This window comes from Rattus rattus, chromosome 15 (assembly GCF_011064425.1).
Source record: "Rattus rattus isolate New Zealand chromosome 15, Rrattus_CSIRO_v1, whole genome shotgun sequence".
In the NCBI taxonomy this organism is placed as follows: Eukaryota; Metazoa; Chordata; class Mammalia; order Rodentia; family Muridae; genus Rattus; species Rattus rattus.
In genome coordinates this window covers 68,966,607-68,987,597 of record NC_046168.1, presented here as the reverse complement: position 1 = coordinate 68,987,597, position 20,991 = coordinate 68,966,607, and the positions used below count along the sequence as shown (strand labels likewise).

Here is a 20,991-nt window from a genome sequence, read left to right as displayed (position 1 = left end):
CTATGGAGGTGCTCCAGGGTCTTCAGCTGGTGCTCAGCATTTGGTTTTGGTCTCTCAAAGTCAAACTCCCTTTGGCTTTGTTCTTGGGTAGCATTTGCGCAAGGCTTGCCTGAGCATTTGATACCTCCCTGATCATAACATGGAGAGCTCAGCTCAAGAACTGCCTCCTCCTCCATCCAGTCCCATCAGTGCGACATCCTGCTGACACTGGTCTGCCCTCCCTCTGGATTTCTGCCACACTTTCTCAGGCTGCTCTCCTGATCCTTTCCTTCTAGAAGCCTGCTTGTCTTACCTCGCTAAAGGCCTACCCTCCTTGGGTCCGGATGCCCTGTGCCATACACAGGAGACTTCCCATCACTGAACGCTCAGCCTCACTCACTAGTTGACATTTGGGAAGTGCTTTCTGAACAAAAGAAAAATGGCCACACTGTGTGGTTTAAAAACAAAACAACACAAAACATTCGAACAACAAACGAACATTCCCCCCCCCCAAAAAAACCCCCAAATTTCCAAATACAATTCTACTAGAAAGATCATAATATTAAAGACAGATCTTTTACATCCTTAGATTTCATAATATGTCCCCACACCACAGGAAATACCAATATGGTCACTAGCTAGTAGCAGTCACCTGGTTGGGGAGCAAAGAAAATCAATAAACAGAAGCACTGTGCTAGGGCTGTCTGGAATCTTCTGGAAGCCAGAGTAAGAGAAAAACCCCAGCTCAGGTTTGTAGCTGCTGGGTAGAGAAATAGGAAAGTCTCTAGTTAGGGATCTTCACCAGTTGGTCATACTCCCTGTGTCCAAGCAAAGGAGCTCTCTGCTTGCTGTTCTTCATAAAGCACGTACCATTCGTTTTATTGGGAGATGCTCTGCAAAGATTCAGACTCACCCCAAATAACTAAAGTGCCCAAATATCTCAGATCTACCCTTTTCCAGTGAAATCTCTCACTCATAAGGAGAGCTTGAAGAAAGGCTAGCACGCCCCATCCAAGGAAACATTAATCAAACACTCCCGACTCTTGTCTCAAATTGTGAGCTTCAGAATGTTACCTTTAAAGTGTGTACAAATTTTAATAGGACCACCTACTCAATTACAATAGCAAAGTAGGCACTTTATTGCATAATTTATTTAAGTCCGATGTTGTTTTGTAAGGAGAAAAAAAAAACGTGCTCGGGAAAGCAAGTTTCTGAATTTGCAAAAGCGATATATGTACATAAGGGTAACACTGGCAGGCATTACCTTACACAAAGTATGTGGTAAAAGAAGGTAGCGTGGACTGGGCCACTTGGGAAAAAAATCGAATACTATGATTAAATTGTGGGAAAAATTCCAACTGTATTGGCGATTTTCTCAGCGATGAGGTCATTCTTTCCACAGTGTATAAGCAGAGTCATGTGCAGCCTCCTTGGATTCTATTCAGAGGAATGAGTACCATACACATAAGGTGTAACAGTAAATTCACAGATCAACTGCTCCTGTGAGAATCCGACCATCTAGAAGGGCTATGAGCTCTGCGGAACATGACAGAGACCTCTAATACTGCGAACGCTTCCAATCCGCAGTGCATCTCCTTAACTAACTTCCGGCCTTCCTTGTCCCAGAGAAATGGACAAGTGCAAAAAGTATTTCACACATTCCCAATGAGGGTAATTCTAAGTCCTAGAATGTAGACAAAGGGGTTTCACAATGGCAGGCTTCCAGTCTTCCCTAGTGGAAACTAGCTTAACCTGTTAATACGCAGCTTTTCACAGTCAAGTCCTAGCACTAATTACACCTCCTTGGCACTCACATCCCATCATGCGTTTCGTTGAAGAAAGTATCTCTGGGGCACAGGATGCCCACGCTAGCTTTACCTGAATTGTAGAGTGAGCATGCACGAGGCTGAGGAGTAGGACCAGATCCCTGCCTTCCAGAGCACACACCCAGGATCAAGCAGTGTGCAGGCTGAACAGGGTACGCACTGAGCCTATAAAGGGAAGAATTGATGAATAAATGAAGAGACGTTGCCCTCTGTTTCGTGAGTGTGTGAAGGGTATAACTTTAAAAAAAAAATCAGTAGTGAGAAGTCCATAGCATAGAGTGTGAATCTCTTCCACCCCCCACACACATACACACTCATGTACACACACATATGTACACAAGTGGAAAAATGAACCACAACAACTCAGAGACAGCTGGAAAAATGTAAAGAGGTGAAAATGAACCGCTTGCAGAAACAGACATATGAAATAACCATTCCTGATATCAGGAAGTGGAAGGAAGACTCTCTTATCTCATCCCACATCTATCTGGTGTTCCAGATAAAAGTCTGCTTTCTGGACATTAAATGCTCTCTGTGGTCGATAAAGAATGACAAACATTATGAGCTCTGCACCCTGAAGCTTCAGGGAATCTCTCGCTGCAGTGAACTTTGCTGGCATTGGCCTTTCTGCAGGCCAGTCCAGCTGCCGTGTGTAGCAGATGGCAGCTCGTTCAGCCCCGAGCCCGGTATTTGCAGTGCAAGAGCTGCACACAGAAGGACAGATTTCCTAAAGACACACCAGCCATTTTCCTTGGGAGATATTTTTCATAAATATACAGTGGGCAGGCAGCAGAATCATCAAGTTTAGCATAGATAATACCCTGTCTGTTACTGAGTGGACCCCTGCCAGAGCACATGCGGACCCCTGCTTTTAAACCGGGATGAACTTAGGATGCAGCTGACCTCACCCAAGCATGAAAATCTCTCCTTAGAAGATGGTTCTTTGCCCTGAAAGTTTTCTAATTACTCATGCGAATCATTCACAGAAATATCCCCGATCTTCAAAATAGCCTTTAGAGTAGGCTCAGTTGTGACCACCCTACAGAACAGCAGATTGAGGCTAAGGAGCCAGGCCCAGTTCTTTGCCAGTCCATGTAGGTAGAAACTCTTCTCATGGGGATTCTGCTCCAGGCTTTCTGATTCCTACATTTGGCTAGGCTTTTGGCATTTTTATTGATTTTATTCTCAAAATCTGGTATGATATAGATGAAAAATGAGAGATGAAAAAGATTAAACAGCTTTTTTAATCAACATGCTCCAACCAATCAGGCATTTAAAATATTTCCATTGCCCATATGTATGAGAGGTGCACACATTTCCCTGAATGTGTAATGAAAGATAACAACCAATGAAATTCTCAGAGGGCCATCAAGCTCCCCACATGTGGCTCTCTCCCCTTTTCCTTCTGTGTCAGCCATCATATGTCTAAGGTTATACTGTTTCAGGGGCTATCACGACGCCCCACCCCAACCTCATCCTTCTTCAAATCAGTGTGGAGGAGCCCAGGTCTCTTCTGCTTTCAGATTCATCTGGCCTGGAGATTTTGTAGAGAAGTGTCTAGAAGTCAGACTACTTCCAACAGTATCATTCTAGTATTCATTCTAGTATCTTCCACATCCTTGATTTAACTAGCGTCCTCATCATGGTACAGCAGTTTTGGGTACCTTTGCTGAGGACATTTTGCAGTGTGGTCCTAGTAGTGGCTTTAGAAATAGCCTTGTGACTAGGAGTTTCATTCTCCAGTTAGCAGGGAGTAGTAGAAAGCTGCCTTTTCAGTTCAAAGTTTATGCTGTCTTTGAAATGTGTAATCCAAGATCACAAGGCCAAAGCCTTTGTCCTGACAGCAGATGTCCTCCTGCTGATAAAATGCAGGCCTGCAGCAGTTCAAGAGAGGGCGGAGACTGGTGATTGCACCAGCTACGTCACCCAAACACATCTCATACAGGTGTCACACACATGTCAGACCCTGACAAATCGGGGTTGCTAGGTGTTATCCGTGACGTGAATGTGCAGCATTGCTGTAGAAAGAAAAGGGGGGCTTCATTTTTAAAGCTATTCAGCCTCCCAGAAATAGAGAAGGCATGTAGACTTACTTAAGGCAAGAAAGTATGATTTCAGCATAACTCATCCCCAGACAACCCCTAACTCTGCTTAGATACTCCTACATTAAATTAGCAGTTTGCTCCTGGCATATTGCAATCTACGTGACTGGCCCCCATTTAAGAGACTGTCTTTTTCATGATACTGTCTAAAGGCCCGAGGACCATGTAGGCTCTCACTACGGCATCCTCAAACCACCGGTGTGTCTTCAAGTATCATATTAATGACAATAGCTCAGACTTCATCCAAGGACACCGACGTGTTTGATAGAAATGTAACTAAGTTTAAGAAAACTAAATAATTTTCCTGAGGTTCCACAATCCGGCTTGTAGGATAGGATTAGCTATTCCGTCACAACCAGGTGGAAATGTGTGGAATAATTGTTACAAATGGAAAGATGACTAGCGTTTCCAGAATACAGATTCATAAAGTACACGGTCCTGCCTAAAGTGTCTCTTATAACAATAACTTGAATATAGAACATTTCGTTTGTTGAGACAATTAGGAAGCTAGGCACATGGTACTTGCCCATAGTCCCAGCCACTAGGTGGCTAAAGAATGGTGGCTTGGCCTGGGAGTTTTGAGGGCAGCCTGTCTCAAAAATAGAGTGTTGGAAAAGCCTTCACTTGTGCTGCCTGCTATGAAGTAAACTATGGGACCCTAGTTGCTTTGAGGGCCGTAGATGCTCCCCACCCCTGCATTCTTGCGCTGGCTCTGGCTCTGGCTCTGGCTCTGGCTCTGGCTCTGGCTCCTACCGGATCTCCGGAAGCTTCCAGTTCACATCAGTGGTCCACAGACGGGCTGTGATGAAGATGCCTAAACCTGAAAGTGTGTGCCTCTCCTCGCGTATGCTTTAGACGCTGGTAGCATGAAATTAGCCAATGCCAAGACTTACTGAGAGTTCATTTAAGAAATTTGAAAAGACGTAGATGACCCGCAAGTGACGTGGTTCTTGCGAGATGGTTCGAAACCTTACATAAAGAGCATGGTGCAGGTTGACTATATATATATATCCTCTCCTTTACAAACCAACCATCGCGCCCACTCTGACCAAGTTGCTGAGCCTAGACTTGCAGTGAAAGCAACACCACTGGTGCCATTCTGGAATGCACTTGGCATTAGGCCGTCAATGCACCCGCATAACCCCGATGGGATAGTGATGATATAGAGCATGTCTTGTGATCTCTGACATCCTTATAACTCCTCTGTTCTCATCTCCTCTTTCTTTTCCTTTCTATTTCAATTACTTTGAGCAGCATCAAGAAAAAATTACCAATCCACCAGAATGAGTAAGTCCCCCGTGTGAAGCCATGAAATGCTCGCTCTACATGACGCATTCCATGCTTCTACATCCTAAACTCTGACCATTTTCTCCTCCAGGAAAAAAATGTCAAGTTTAGGTGTCAATAGCTCTCATTCCTGACCAATCACTAGAACCTGAGTAAGAAAAGCTAACAAAGTCCAGTTGACTGTTTTTAGAAAGAACCTAAAACAAACAAACCATCAAAACGCGGTGAGACACTAACGCCCAGGGCTCCAGCTGGTCCTTGTACACGTACTGATTTGCCTCAGTTTGGCCTCCATCACTTGCCCCTCCATTGCACCCTTCTGACATCCCATCCTCTTCTCACTCAGCTTCTCTCTGCTCACAGGTTAGCCCACCCTGAAGGAAGCCTCCCAGACCTAGCCATTATGAACATGACGGCCAGCCTCGATAAGCCTGAGAGGCAGAAGTTGGCAGAGCCTGGGGAGGAGAGGACAGAAGAATGTGCCAAGAAGGCAGAGAAGGGTGAGGCTGGGAAAGACAGTGATGAGTCTGAGGAGGAGGAAGATGAGGAAGAGGAATCCGAGGAGGAAGAATCCTCAGGTAATCAGCCTCTCTCATTAGCTGCCATATCGGCATGAATGACAGGGTGACTTCCTCCAAAGGACCTATCTGTTACACTAATAAAAGTTGCAGGATGGTTTTGGTTGCTTTAGGGATAGTATTTCTATTCCACTTACTACAAGTTCCTGTTCATCTGGCCTAACAGGAAGAGAGCAAATGGTTGGCTAACAATCCCCAGTGATAGGCAGAGTGCCCAGGAGGAGACCCGGAAGGGTGTGTTCTGTCTTCTGCTATGTGGGAACCTCTCACAGAGCCTGTGCTACTGTAAGCAAAAACAGGCCCCCGCACAGAGCACTGACATTCCTCGTGTCACCTTCAGAGACTCCTTCTTGTGAAAGGCGTTCTGAGGCTTGTCAATTATGAATACTTAGTTCTAGTAGAGGGGGCGCTGTGCAATCACGTGTTGGTCTTTCGGGTTAGTGTTCTCTCTGCAGGGTCTTGGACAGCACGGACTTAAGAGCTCCTCTTCCATCCTGGAAGTTACAAGATATTCTCTGCGATTAATAACACCAAAAGGGGGTCATGCTCCTGGGTGCATTTAGAGCTTTTTTGGGTGGGGAGGGCTTTCTTTATATACCTGTAATGACCAGAATGAAGGGAATGAGGTGATCATGGTTATGGATGTTATCTGACAGAGGATGCAAAAGGATAGTGTAATGCTCAGAAAGGGCGAGAGTGTAGTCTCTGGGCCAGGGCAGGAGATGCTGTACATGTCTTAGCTGGCTCTCAGCTATACAAGAGCAAAAAATCAAAAATGCTGTGGAGTAAATGACTCTGAAAGCCCTGTGGTGAAGCCTTGCTCCCTTCTCTAACTCATCTCTGAAGACCCAAGGCAAGAACCAGATGTGTTTTTCACATCTGAATTGCTGCAGTGTGTGTGTGTGTGTGTGTGTGTGTGTGTGTGTGTGTGTGTGTGTGTGTGTGTGTGTGTGTGTCTGTGTCTGTGTCTGTGTCTGTGTCTGTGTCTCTGTGTTTGTGGGGAGACAATTCTGCCAGCTGGGATTTCATTGTACTTCTTTAAAGAGGACTTTGTCCCTTACTAAAGGTCCCATCAAAAATCCCTCCATACCCTTATTGCTATATACCTCTAAATCGTTTCCCTGTTGACTGTCACCTGAGTCACTCTGTAATAAGTATTTTTCAGTGTAACTAAAACCTCATTGAGTGTTCAGAGCCAAGGACAGTCACATTAAAACTACCTCTTACAGGTGAACACATCCCAGAACTGAAGCATGAAAAGGAAGAAAAAAAAGGCAGTCCTGTGTGGCTTCCAGTGGGGTTGACCAGGTCAGGGCTAGACTGATGTGAGCCCCTGAGGTAGAAAAATACAATGGCTTAATTGATGAAGACGATTAGGATGAAGTTGAACACACTTTAGGAAACCATGACGAGGAACGAGCTGTCTCTGCCCACAGCAGACCTGCAGGGTGTGCTTGTTAAAGGAGAGGGAGAGAACCTTATCCATTCACTGTCACTGGTGGAAGCAGTGTTTGGGTGGAAAAGATGTCATTTATAGAGAGCTCAGGTGATTTAACACAATCTTTAAAGTTTTCAAGACAGAACTCTTTGCATTGGTTTAATTAAAAGGCACATGGAGTAACACTGGCCCTTGTGTTCAGTCAGCAGCATGGCATGGGGGTCTCGTGTCCCTCCTCTCCAGGTTCATAGAGCTCATGCGCTGACTCTTGGGCAGCTCCTTATCCCATCCCAAAAGGCACAAGAGTGTTCCCATTGATCACACCAAAAGTGGTCATGCTTCTGGTTGTATTTACTGCATTGCAGATCTCAGGAACAAGTGGCACCTCGTGATTGACCGGCTCACTGTGCTCTTTCTAAAGTTCCTGGAGTATTTCCACAAGTTGCAGGTGTTTATGTGGTGGATCTTGGAGCTGCACATCATCAAAATCGTCTCATCGTACATTATCTGGGTGACTGTCAAAGAGGCAAGTATGTTTTTGCTGTACTATCAGACCGAACAGATCATGGCAAGTCTGCATCTTCTCTATGTGTCCATGCATAGTATAATGCCCCATCCATTCAGGGATCAAGGCATATACGAGTACATGAGCTTTACTATACAGAAGACCCAAGGTTGGTGGACCCAAGAAAGGGAACATCAGTAGAGGAGAAAACCCCATGCCTTAGTTTCCAGTTGGCATGGTCATCTAGCGAAGGATGCTTTCTGAACTATGTAGAGTGGGCTGTCTTTCTCCACCACAATGGGAATCTCTCTCCCAAAGCTGGAGTAAAATTCCAGTTTGTGTTGATGAGGAGTATACTCTGGTTCCAAAACATTATTAAATCTTTGCTAGAATTCATCTTGCTTGCTATCTTAATAAGATATGAAGCTGATGGTACACTTGGTTTTTACTTCTGACTTAGGTCTTCATTTTAAAAATAAGAACCATCATTGTATCAAGAGTTCCTCCATGTTTACTGTGGAGAAACAAACTTTCTTTCAATTTATTCATCAAATAGCTTTTGCAGACTTCTACACTGGACCAAGCTAGCCCAAGGCAGATGGTTTTTATCTCTAACTTTCCTAGATAGCTTTTCAGCTGCTTATATAGTTCAGAATCTTCACCCTGAAATTTAGGTCCAGAGCTTACTGCCTACAAATTTTAAGGACTTCAGCCACGACACTCCAACCAAGCTCCTTGGCACATAAGACAGATAGAAGATGCACTTTGCCCAGAGAACATTATAGCCATCAAATTTTACCCCGAGTCCCTGAGTAACCAGAATCTTGTTACCCATGGGGATGAAGAGCCACCATTTTCCTGGACATTTTGATTCATCTGAATTGTTTTCAGACCAAATAATTTTATTTGATACCACTAATTTTTTAATTAGCATACAAAATAACAAGTTTCTTTATGGCCTTTTCATATATATTTCGTTTGTCTGCTGTCCTGTCCTCCATTTCTCTTCCAGTCTCCTGGCCTCCATTCCCACTGTACCATTCTCCTCCTGTATTTTCCCTTCTATTTCATGTCATGTATGTTCTGGTCTCCTCTCTATCTCATTGGTCCTTTTCAAGTTTACTGGCCTTTATCCAAACTCACTTGCATATAAAAATTTATATACAACATGGATTCATTTTTGGTGAGCATTCCATTAGACTCTTGTTGCCATGGAGATAATAATCCCATGACCCCTTCAGGTCCTGATGCTGCAGGAGAGCAGGAGTTTAGAGCAATGTGCATGGCATTCACACCATCCTACTTTTGAATGAAGAAGCTCTCTGCGCTGGACCCATTTTCCTATTTGCGAGATTGTAACAATAAAATATCTTCCCTGGAGAGACTCCTCAACCCTGTTCTCCTTTGTTGGATACCGGTGACCATGTCCTGTGATACATATCCTAGTTCTACTCTTTCTGTCTCATTCCTGTATCCCTCTTTAGCTCCAGGCCTGTGCACATCCTACTCTGCCTATTCCCCATCTAGAGGGTGAGTGCCTAAGCCCCTGATGTCCCATTACTGCCTATTCACATCCACAAACGATGGGGCATTGATCTCCTTTCAAACCCACTGCTTTGATTGATAGGCGATACATGACCTCACTTCTTGGTGCCCCAAGGCACTGTGCCAGTGAGCCCTAAAACTGAACACCTTGCCCACATGATCTCTCTCCTTGGATAACTAAGAGATTCTCAGCATTTAACCCATCTTTTCTTTATCCAGTACACCCTCCATGTTGCAACTAGACATTCTCTGCAAGGTGTAAATGGGATCACATTAGACCTCTCTACCAAAACCATCTCATAGGTATCTCTATACACATAGAGTTCTTATTAATGTCGTGGTCCAGAACACTTCAGGAGTGTCATATCTGGAGCCTTTGGAAGTTGTGGGGTTAAAATCACATGCCCCTTTTATTAGATAACTTGCTTCTCCTTGAAATAATTGGTGTCCTTCCTTGTCAGTAAGACTGGGCCTGAAGTCCCTCTGATGACCTCGCTCCTCTATAGATACTCCTAAACAGCTCTAACCACTGGCAGCAGAACATCTTTCTTTCCATGACTTAGACTACATTGGGAGCTCCTGTCAAACATGGCTGACCCAGGCAGCATGTTCATCATGTGGCTTTGTCTGGGACATTCATGGACTTAGTATATTCCCTGAGGGCAAGGAACCCTTAGGACATTTGTCACCTGGAACCTGGTTAGGAATGAAGACTTACTGTCTTTGCCTGTATCACTTAGAAAATAAAAACTTCTGTGCAAATTACATGTGCTACTTTTATAGTGAGAGCTTTAAAACTATAATCAAAGAAATAAGAGGCTTACTTCATAGTAAATACCTTTAATATAATTTGCATTTTAACATTCAAATTAGCCCTACCATTGACTATGGGAAAACAGTCAATTCATTCCTCAAAGCATCTTGATAAAACAGTATTCTGTTTGTGTCCAAGCACTTTGTAGATTATTGGACACTCCTATAAACAGCATCTCCTTCTTCCCCAGTTAATTCTGCAAAACAACCCTTTCTAGCTTACTATTTCAGCACTTAATTCTCAGAGAGAGAGAGAGAGAGAGAGAGAGAGAGAGAGAGAGAGAGAGAGAGAGAGAATGAATTTGCCTTCCGGAGGGACAAGCAGGTGAGTGCAGGAGCAGAGAACATGCTGCACAAATGTTTGTTACTGTTTACGCTTTTTCCCTTTTCATATGTTTAAAGCCACTTTTGTGACCTATTCTCGAATAGTTCATAGAGCTGTGTACCTGATACATAGTGAGTTTTATAGTGAGCGCATGCTATAATTTTCACTGAGAGCAGCCATAGCCCTGAGACAGCATCAAAATAAATTAGCATGGCCCATGGCTGAATAAGACAGTGGTGTTTCTGGAGTCATCAAGAACTGTAAGCTGAGGAAACTGACTAGACCTGGAGACTGACTAGATATGTCTGCTTGACAAATACATGGACTTACCAGAGCCAACAGTCAAGATGAACTCATTGTTCTTCTCCTTAAATTAACATATTCTTGGTAATTCATATCATAACATGATACTTCACCTACTCAGACTCCCCCCCACAAAAAAAAAAAAAACAAACTGGCTATCATGTCTCACACTTTCTCCACTTAAAAACCTGCCATGGTCAAACCAGTTGGCCATCAAATCAAGCTAATTTTACTTCCCAGGCAATCCAGTCTGCATCTTTTATCAATGCAAGCACAGAACCACATGCTTCCACATCACTATGGAATCCCTGACTCCACACCTCCATAGCTATGGTGGATCTGGGCTCTGGCCTCTAACCTAGCCCTTACGTTTCTCCCTCCTTAATTCTGTGGCACATATTTAAATATATGCAAATCTTACCTTCAAACCCTCTGATGTCAGGTCTATACATGGACCACTATTTCCTACAGAGTGAGTTCATGTGCCATTTCATGGTTCAAAGGCACCAGTCTTTGATTTTTCATCTCCATCCTCATCTTTGAGTAGCCCTAAAATGTCCTGATATCCAGTGGTTTATCCTCATCATACCACCTCTTGTCTTATTTTTTGCTTCTGCGTCCTTGACCTTGAGTGTGCTTTGCATCATTCATAGCCTGTTTAAGCTTTCTGTCCCTCTTTGGACTGAGGACCCTTCAGGATGCTATTACAGGAGCCCACGCACACTTATACGTTAGCTACTGTTGCATTATATGGATTCTACCTGGTTTTGTGTCTGTCTGGCTTATGAAATATAATATCTTCAAGACCACAGCACCTCACTATCCTTGCAACACCCTGCACCTAAGGGAGTGCCTTACACATAAGAACTCAGACAACATTTGCAGAACTGGAATCACATTATCCTGTGTTGTAAATGTCCTGCCACGCCATGTATTTTTGTCCCCATTTCTGATCTTGTGTTTTCAGGTGTCTCTGTTCAACTATGTATTTTTGATTTCTTGGGCATTTGCTCTGCCATATGCCAAACTCCGCCGTGTGGCTTCCAGTGTCTGCACTGTCTGGACGTGTGTGATCATCGTCTGCAAAATGTTGTACCAGCTGCAAACCATTAAGCCTGAGAACTTTTCTGTCAACTGCTCCTTGGTGAGCCTCAAAGTTGGGGGGCCTCCCGCGATGACCTCAAAAGGATCAAGAGAGATATGTGGGGAGTCACCATACCAAGAACATTCTCTCTAGTTTAAAAGTCACCTCACCCACAGTAGCTTTATTCTGTCCATTTGATGGACATACATTTGCTTTTAACCTGAGAATGCTCCCTACTTGAAATGGGTCCTTACCTCCCTACCACTCCAAACTCCCTTTGGCTGAAGGGGAGAAGCCTGCACTCTAAAATTTAACAAGCTGTTTTTACTTCATTTTGTCTTCTTTTCAGCCCAATGAAAATCAAACCAACATACCCCTTAATGAGTTGAACAAGTCTCTTCTCTACAGTGCCCCTGTTGATCCCACTGAGTGGGTTGGCCTGAGGAAGTCCTCCCCTTTACTCGTCTACCTGAGGGTAAGGCTTCGTTGTACCTCATGTGGGCCTCTGCACAGTCATAGTTTGTGATTCCTGCTCCCCCCCTCCTAAGACTCTTAATAACCTCTTTGATAGTAACTCTGTCTTCTTAGTTCATATCTAAAATGACTAAATACTAAAACCAGTATTATATTATGCTGAAGAGAAAGTGGCTAAGAAATCTGACTCAGTTCAGTGAGAGACAACCAATACCTTCGTTAGCACCTCAAGTCGCCATTAAATTATACAGTTGGTGGTCACGTCAGAACTGAAGCAAGTCCAAAATACATTATTAAGGTTTTTGAAAAATAAAAACCATACATTATCTTTTCTAGACACAAAGAAAACTACTAATTAAAATCTATCAAGTTATCAATAATGATTATTTGTGAGAGCAAAGCATAAAAGCACTCCAGAAAATACTTGCTGCCAATTTCTTCTTTTTCGAATGTTTAATAAGGAGTACATATTATATCACAAAATAACACAGCATATTTTAATGAAAAACAGTCATAGAAACTTAATGAAAACAAAACCATTTAGAATCTCGCACATTCTTGTACGTTTTACATTGGTGAATAACTCGAGCAACCTTAATCATTGTCCTAATCTCTCACAAGACAAAGATAAGACCTTTCCGCTGGGCGCCTGAGAGTTTTAAGTATATGATACACCCCCATTCTGTAATTCCCAGAGCTTCTATAAAGCCACTGTCCAAATATCTGTCAGGATAAAATAAAGTGACATTTGGAGAGCCTGACAGATGACTTCCGGCACCCGTTGACACAAGCCAATGCCCTTGTCATGAATATTATGACCAGGATTTTACCATCCTGAACTTGCTTCTCACTTCACCTCTCTCTCTGGCAAGTCTACAGAGGTATTAGATTCCCTCTCCAATTGTCATCCTGTCCCCACAATCAGTGGCTTCCCCAGTGGTCCTTGAGATACTTTGCACATAAAGGTTGCAAACAAGGAGAGACTGCCTTCCTCTGGGTTTTCCGTGCTGCTCTCTTGGTATGAAGCATGTACTCAGCAAGCAGCAGCCACAGTCTTGTGCCCAGAGAGACTGGACCCTAACATAACAGTTAGCCCGTTTCCATAACGACGGTAGGGCTGCAGTAAATAAGACAGAGAAATAGGTTCAATACTATATCGAGGACAGGTGACATCTAGTATAACATTGCCTTTTGAGACATCTGGATTTTCAAAGCAACGATTTACTACAATTGCTCAGAAGGACCAAGTCGCAATGCCTGTAGTGTACACAGATGTGTTTTCTTGCTTGCTGTTTGTAGAACAACCTCCTGATGTTGGCGATTTTGGCCTTCGAAGTCACTGTTTACCGACATCAGGAGTACTATCGAGGCCGAAACAACCTAACTGCTCCGGTGTCTAAAACTATCTTTCATGACATCACAAGGTTACATCTAGATGATGGGCTTATCAATTGTGCCAAATATTTTGTAAACTACTTCTTCTACAAGTTTGGCCTAGAGGTAAGTTTCCTTGCTCAAGTCTTTGGTTTCTTTGCATGAACCTTTATATCTTTTCTTCAGGCCAGTTGGTCACTGAGGGTTCATTACACATCTCCAGTTTGTGCTTCACAAAGCCACTGAGGGTGATAAGTCAGCTTAGCTCAAGTTCTCAAAAGCCAGGAGCCAGTAGGCCAGATCACAACAGTGCACTTTGTCCCTAGGTCTCCTGAGCCATCTAAATATATATCCGCAATCATCTTGGTTTCTTATTAAGGATAGATTTTTCCGTCTTTGCATTCATTTTGAATGTGTAAACTGGGAGGTGAACTCTTGTGACACCGAGTGGTGATGAAAGAATAGTAACAAAGTGGGAGAGTGGAACCCAATAGTGATAGTCTATAATGGAATTAAGGGGACAAATTTACAGTGGTGACACTTCACACGGACCTTATAGCTGTCACCCTCTGTGCTGTTGAAGCAGTTTCTACAAAAAGCACAGTCAGTTCTCACAGAAGGAATCACACAGCATTTCTATCTCCACAGTAAAAAAAAAACACTCAACAGTGAGGCCTTGGGGATGCTTTTGTGGACTGTGTATCCCAGTGATGATTTCTGTACCCAGAGATCTGGTTGCAGCCCAGACTTTGGTATGACTCAGTATTTGGGAAAACATTGTTCTCCATCATCTCCTGATTGGTTAAATCAAGAGCACAATAACCTATAGCTGGGCAGGAGAGGATAGGTAAGAGAGGGAGAAGGAGGGTCATGGAAGAGGAGTCACCATCAGGATACAGATGAAGAAGGAAGTGCCAGGGCAAGTCCAAGGTGACAGGTAAAGGACTGTGTGACTGGGAAGTAGGCCAGGTTAGAATAGAATAGAATAGAATAGAATGGAATGGAATGGAATGGAATGGAATGGAATGGAATGGAATGGAATGGAATGTCGGGTTAGAATACCTCAGAAACTGCCCATCATAGTGCCTTGAAGCTTATCAATAACTATAAAGGTCCCCGTATCATTATTTCTGAGCAATGGGGTGCCCCTGCTTTTATAATGAGGCTCCTCCAACCAGTGCAGACAGACTAAAAAGCACTGGTCTCTGTTGTCCCTTTCTGATAAATGCAATCTTTCTTGTCTCTTAACAATCCTTATACAGACCTGTTTCCTAATGTCAGTGAATGTAATTGGACAGCGAATGGACTTCTACGCCATGATTCATGCCTGTTGGCTGATCGGTGTCTTGTATCGACGCAGAAGAAAAGCCATTGCTGAGGTCTGGCCCAAGTACTGCTGCTTCCTGGCTTGCATCATCACCTTCCAGTATTTTGTCTGCATAGGCATCCCTCCTGCCCCCTGCCGAGGTGAGCCTTCTGCCTAAAGCATCTAGCCTTAGCCAGTGGACCACGGAGAAGTACAGTGACATACCGGGGATACCAGGGAACTGATTGTGTCTGCTCATCCCTGCCCCTTGCAGATTACCCATGGAGATTCAAGGGTGCCAACTTCAATGACAACATCATCAAGTGGCTGTACTTCCCAGATTTCATCGTGCGGCCCAACCCTGTGTTTCTTGTCTGTAAGTTTTCTGCTGTGGGACCATGGGGGTGTAGGTATTAGTTGGTTTGTATTTGCTCGTTAGTTTTCAAATGGTAGGCATTAGTGCTCTTAGTTCCCTCACTGAACTTTGCAAGGGTGTGAAGTTTATCTTATGCATTCCTATTCTGAGTCACCAATATCTCCTACTTCAGTTCACGTCCACTTGCAAAAGGAACAAATCAACTTTGAAGTAACTTACTTCAACCCCTCTATTCACATATGCCTGCCTCTTTATGGATAGACAAGAGAGGTGGCTTTGTAAGTTGACTCCATTTACAGCCATCACGGCAGGAAGACCAAAGTGAAAGACAGGGCTGTGGTAGCAATGAGGAGCCTTGGATGTCAGCCGCATGAGAGCTGCATGCCAAGACTTCTAGGACAGGGAGCAAATGGATGGCTGGAGGAGCAGTGCTTCTGGAACAGTGGGGAGTGGCAGTGCCATGGAAAATTCCAGAGTGGGGCTGATTTTTAAAATCGAGGAAGCTACCTGTGCCTTGGGAGTGTCCTAAAGACCCGCCCAGGAAATCTCTGCTCTGAGCAGCTCAGAGCCCCTGTTCATGACCTCTCACACCCTGTCTGCCTTGGCCACCAGCTCTCAAACACCCTCAGTGCAAGCACTGACTGAAGCCTGGTTACAAATGCAAAGGAGCTGGTGAGCAGAAAGAGCAGGATGTCTGTAACTAGCTCATGTGAAGGATAAGCAGGCATTCCAGTGGCTTTCTCAGCACTGGTAGGTGAAGATCCATGGAGACAGGCGCCTAGCATTTGGACATGACAGCATCCAGATGTCACCATTGCCAGCCCTGCATACCTTATACTTACTCTGTTGCCCCCATGCTGAGATCAGGAAATGGGGACTTGGTTCCAACCTTAGAAGCTGACATGTTCCTTGGGGACACAAGTGACATAGGAACTCGGACTCCGACTAGCTGTGTGGTGACTGTGTGCGTCGTCGTTTTAGAACCTGAAGAGTGGCTGCTTTTGTCTTGCCAGATGACTTCATGCTGCTCCTGTGTGCTTCCTTACAACGACAGATTTTTGAGGACGAAAACAAGGCAGCTGTGCGCATCATGGCCGGGGACAATGTCGAGATTTGCATGAACCTTGACGCGGCCTCATTCAGCCAGCATAACCCTGTACCAGATTTCATTCACTGCAGGTAACGGCAACTCCGTCTCTTCGCGGGCAGTCTCTGTGTGCAGTAGTGTCTGAGCTGCTCCTTTACTGCAGCTCTCTCTGTGGACCACAGGGGAAGTAGAGGGGCCTCTGAGTTATACCTCTATGTCCCTCTTATCCCCACAAATGTCATTAATGGCCTCAGTCTCTTCTTCCAACAGAAACTGTAATAGATCAACAATACCAGTAGGCATCCCTCCAGGAAGAATCCTTTCTGCTCCTCACCTACCTTCCCTCCTCCTTCTTCATCCATCTTCTTCTGCTTATCCCTCTCTATTTTCTTTACCCTTCTTCTACCTGCTCTCTTTTCCACCTCTCTTGTTCATTACTTAATCTCTCCTCATCCTGAGTCTCTTATCCCCACTGTGTTTCCTCATTCTTGTCCTTCCTCATCCCCTCCTCTTGTCTTGTCTTTATCTCTCCCTCCTCTAGTCCTCACCCTAATCATTCCTACCTAATTGCCCTTTCCCTGTCCCTCCTCATCAAAACTTTTCCTCATTTCTTCCTCCATCATCCCTCATCTCTATCCCTCCTCATCATGTCTATCACTCCTGTCTTTCCTCTTCCTCCCCCTTGTGTTCAAGAGCCTAGAGAGTGAAGCCCTCAGAGCTTCCCTGAGTGATTCTGTCCATATGTCCTGTCTCCCAGATCCCTATGTGGGATCCTTTTATAGCTCTATCTTCCCCTCTCTCTTCCCAGTCAGGTAACACCCAGCCTTACCTTCCTAAGCTTCTCTGTTAGGAGCTCCGATGTAAACCCAGCCCAATTTCTCTCCTGGTGCATTCATTCTGCATTTTGGGTTTTCCAGACATAGTTTCATCCCAAGCCCTTCCTGGAGTCAGGCTCCCCAGCTCTCCTCACCCAGGAAAGCTTTTTAGACTGACTTCAGCCACAGTGTAGTAGCCTAACAGCACTGTGGAATCTGGCTTTGTGACTTAGGGCTGATCCTGCAGCCTCTAAGGCTCCTGGGTTAGTGTTTGTCCTTGACTCCTGCTGGGAAGATAGAGCAGAGGCAGGCAGACAGTACTAAGACATCATGGTGTCTGTGTGGAACGCCCCATCTTGGGCTCCAGAGACGGGTGGCATGCGGGTGTCACTTTTTAAGAACCTGTCTGATCTGCTCTTCTAAAGTGTAAGCACAGGGGGCAAAGCCCTTCTGATTCTCTTCTTGTCCCATTTCCATTGGATTGCACGGAGCCCATATCCTACACGTATTACTTATCTAGCTTCCATTGCCGGTTGCTTTAGGCACCAGACTCCATTCCAAGTGCTTTACTTCCATTGAGCCAGAGCTCGACCTCTCTGACCACCTCTGGCAGGGTGTATACTGTCACAGTCTACTTTATCTGTGTAAGAAGCTAGCAGGTTTGCTAATCATGATCATGGCCTTCCTGCTTTTATTTTAGAAAACTAAAGGGTTATAGTTATTCTGAAATAAATATTTTTTATTTTATTCTTAAAATCAGTAATGTCAAAAGTTCATTTATCTGATAAATGCAGTAAGACACGCCTTGTTTTCTAATACTGCTTGCAAAACCGGAGCATACATTATAGAGATTGTTTATTAACCTTCTATGGAATTATAGCCCATTAATCAAACAGTAAATTTGGAATTTATTCTCTGATTCTTTTCCATAAACCCAAGAGGAAAAGCTTCCGGAACAAACCCTCAGTGAAGGGGTCGACAGGCAGTGGAGAGTCCTGGCCAGAGCCATACCTGCTACCTGAAACCCAGGTTCTAGAAGCATCCACCGCTGCTAATTACTGTAGAAAATCTTGGGTCTTATACTCCAGTCTCACCTTTCATGAGTAAAGCCACTGGGAATGGACAGCCCCTCAGAGAACCCTGCATGGGCCCAGTGACATCCAGACACAGAATATCAGAGTTGTTCTTTCATCTATGAGGAGAATTTTTCTTAACTTCTACTGAAATTTTTGTATGTAGTATGCATCCTCTGTAATGTAATAATATAAAGTTCTAGTTCCTTGAAAGGAACCTGTTGCTCATTTTCCTGCCAGGCAGGAGACACCTATATCTTGGAATGGTTTTTACCATATAATTATTTATCTTAGTTAGGGGTTTACTGCTGTGAACAGACACCGTGACCAAGGCAACTCTTAAAAGGACAACATTTAATTGGGGCTGGCTTACAGGTTCAGAGGTTCAGTCCATTATCATCAAGGTGGGAGCAGGGCAGCATCCAAGCAGGCATGGTGCAGGAGGAGCTGAGAGCTCAACATCTTCTCCCAAATGCAAGCAGGAGACTGGCTTCCAGGCAGCTAGGATGAGGACACACTTTTTCTAACAAGGCCACACCTACTCCAACAAGGCTACACCTCCAAATAATGCCATTCCCTGAGGATATGCAAACCACCACATTATCCATGCCTCTCGGAGAAAGACAAAGAGAAATTTGAATATTCAAGTGGTAGGCATAAAATGTTTTGTGAGAAATTAGCCTCGAATGAGATGAGCATAAGCATACTTACCCGTGGTTTTTCTACAGTTATTATTTGTCTAGGACTAATAATGTAGGTGCTTCCTATGCAGCAGGGGCTCCCTATGCGACAGGCAGCAGGATGCACGGGGCTCATGTGGAGAGTTCAATGTGAAAAAGGAGGTTTCCCTCCTTAAAGAAGAGCTCTTGGTTTTCCTTGTGTTGCCAATGCCTTTGCAAGCCCTGGCGTCTGTTTTGCAGATCTTACTTGGACATGTCCAAAGTGATCATCTTCAGCTACCTCTTCTGGTTCGTCCTCACCATCATCTTCATTACCGGAACGACCAGGATCAGCATATTTTGCATGGGTTACCTGGTGGCCTGTTTCTATTTCCTGCTCTTTGGAGGTGATCTGCTCCTGAAACCCATCAAGAGCATCCTTCGCTACTGGGACTGGCTGATTGCGTACAACGTGTTTGTGATCACCATGAAAAACATACTGTCAGTAAGTGGTTCCCACTAATAACACACTTGTGATTTCAGTGCAAGAATAAACAGTTCACTTGGCGCTCTTTAAAAGCCCCAGTTTCTCATGTGACTCCTAAAAGTCCCAGCCAAGACACTGCAAGTTCTGGCTTCAGTGACTGTCACTCTTGGTTTTACAGTGTTAAGCGAATCCTTTCTGCTTCTGTTCCCCATTTGGGGTCACACGCTAGGAGATGATACATTCAACAAATAAAATCTAAAATGATTTACTACTTCAAATCCTGTCCTTCCCGAGGAACAAGTTTGTGTGTCTCATCGTGTTTCTATGAAGCAGCCCTTTTATGACTAAGTAGGCTTTACTGAACCCTCCAAAATCTTACCATGCTCACCAAAAAGGAACTGCGTTGCGTAGAAAGAATCGTAGAATGTATGGCAAAGTAAGATGTTTTCTGGAATGTCCTGTTGTGTGGGAAATGAGGGGAAAAGGGCTTTTAGCTGCAGAATCATTTTATGCGCCTAGAGATGAGGGAGAAAATTCAGCCCTAGGTTATTTCTGAGTGCAGACATCTAGATGAGGACGTGAGGGTAACCATGTGCAGTGGAGGAATAATGCACACTGCTTGCTGTGGTCAGGGGTAACTTGTATCCCAATGTTACAGGTAACTCGTCCAGCTCAGGGCTGACTCCAGCATCACACCCATCGCTTACACAAGCACTGGCGTTCTTTAGCACCACAGAAAACTTAACCAACAACCTTCCTAAGCAGAGGATACTAGTGCCTCTCCACTGGGCTATAACTGATGAGCCTTGTGCCTGCTCTTCATGGCACTTCATGCATTAATAGGACAGCGCCGTGATGGTCCCTACTTCTTCCCTTCCTACCTTCTTATGAAGGTGTTCACTAGGCAGTCACTTGTCAAACTATCAGGTGTATTTTTTAAGACTTTTTCATGTGAGCCAGTTTGTTTAGGGATCTAGGATAGTGTGTCTAGCCATGAAGAGTTGAATTGTTTATTTTTATGTACAGTCTACTGAATGATTAGTTTGATAATTGACAATATACAGGCTTTATTTAAGAGTTTAGCTCACTAACACAATTTTCACAGGGAGTAATATTAGGGGTAGTTTTGGGGGTATGAAACAGGACAGCAGCTTGCTGACTCATTCTGAGGCTAATTTCATGGGAAGAGCTGGTCCTGGGAAGTGCACAGATACACTATCTTTTTATCCAGCTACCCATCCATCAATCTGTTTATCCATCCATTCCTTTATTCAGACATACACACTTGTTTCCATCCATCCACACCCATCTATTTATCCATATGTCCATCTTTCCATCCATCCATCTGTCCACCAACTTATTTATCCATCCACCCCTTTATCTATCCACTCATATCTGTTTCCGTCCATTAATTCATTAATCCACCCACTCACCCATCCATCCATCCATTTATTCAGGACACAAAAGTACATTATAGGTTAGCTCTTTGCTAAACGTATTCATACATTTTGAAGGTACAGATAGCAGTAGGACTAGGGTGCTTTGAGATACTCAC

General features: G+C 44.2%; 1 protein-coding gene across 3 annotated transcripts in view; it reads left to right on the top strand.

The window, feature by feature from the left end:
- The window catches only part of Piezo2 (piezo type mechanosensitive ion channel component 2), a 367,176-nt gene that overhangs the window by 284,902 nt on the left and 61,283 nt on the right, over positions 1 to 20,991 (top strand). For 2 of the 3 annotated variants that reach the window (XM_032885463.1, XM_032885462.1), the window contains 9 exons: positions 5,558 to 5,772; positions 7,576 to 7,736; positions 11,669 to 11,845; positions 12,135 to 12,260; positions 13,559 to 13,759; positions 14,896 to 15,100; positions 15,214 to 15,315; positions 16,329 to 16,494; positions 19,211 to 19,454. In XM_032885463.1, the coding sequence (XP_032741354.1) occupies positions 5,558 to 5,772; positions 7,576 to 7,736; positions 11,669 to 11,845; positions 12,135 to 12,260; positions 13,559 to 13,759; positions 14,896 to 15,100; positions 15,214 to 15,315; positions 16,329 to 16,494; positions 19,211 to 19,454 (1,597 nt within the window). Of the gene's footprint in view, positions 1 to 5,161; positions 5,195 to 5,557; positions 5,773 to 7,575; positions 7,737 to 11,668; positions 11,846 to 12,134; positions 12,261 to 13,558; positions 13,760 to 14,895; positions 15,101 to 15,213; positions 15,316 to 16,328; positions 16,495 to 19,210; positions 19,455 to 20,991 lie in introns of all 3 variants that reach the window. The other variant, XM_032885461.1, reaches the window with a different exon arrangement.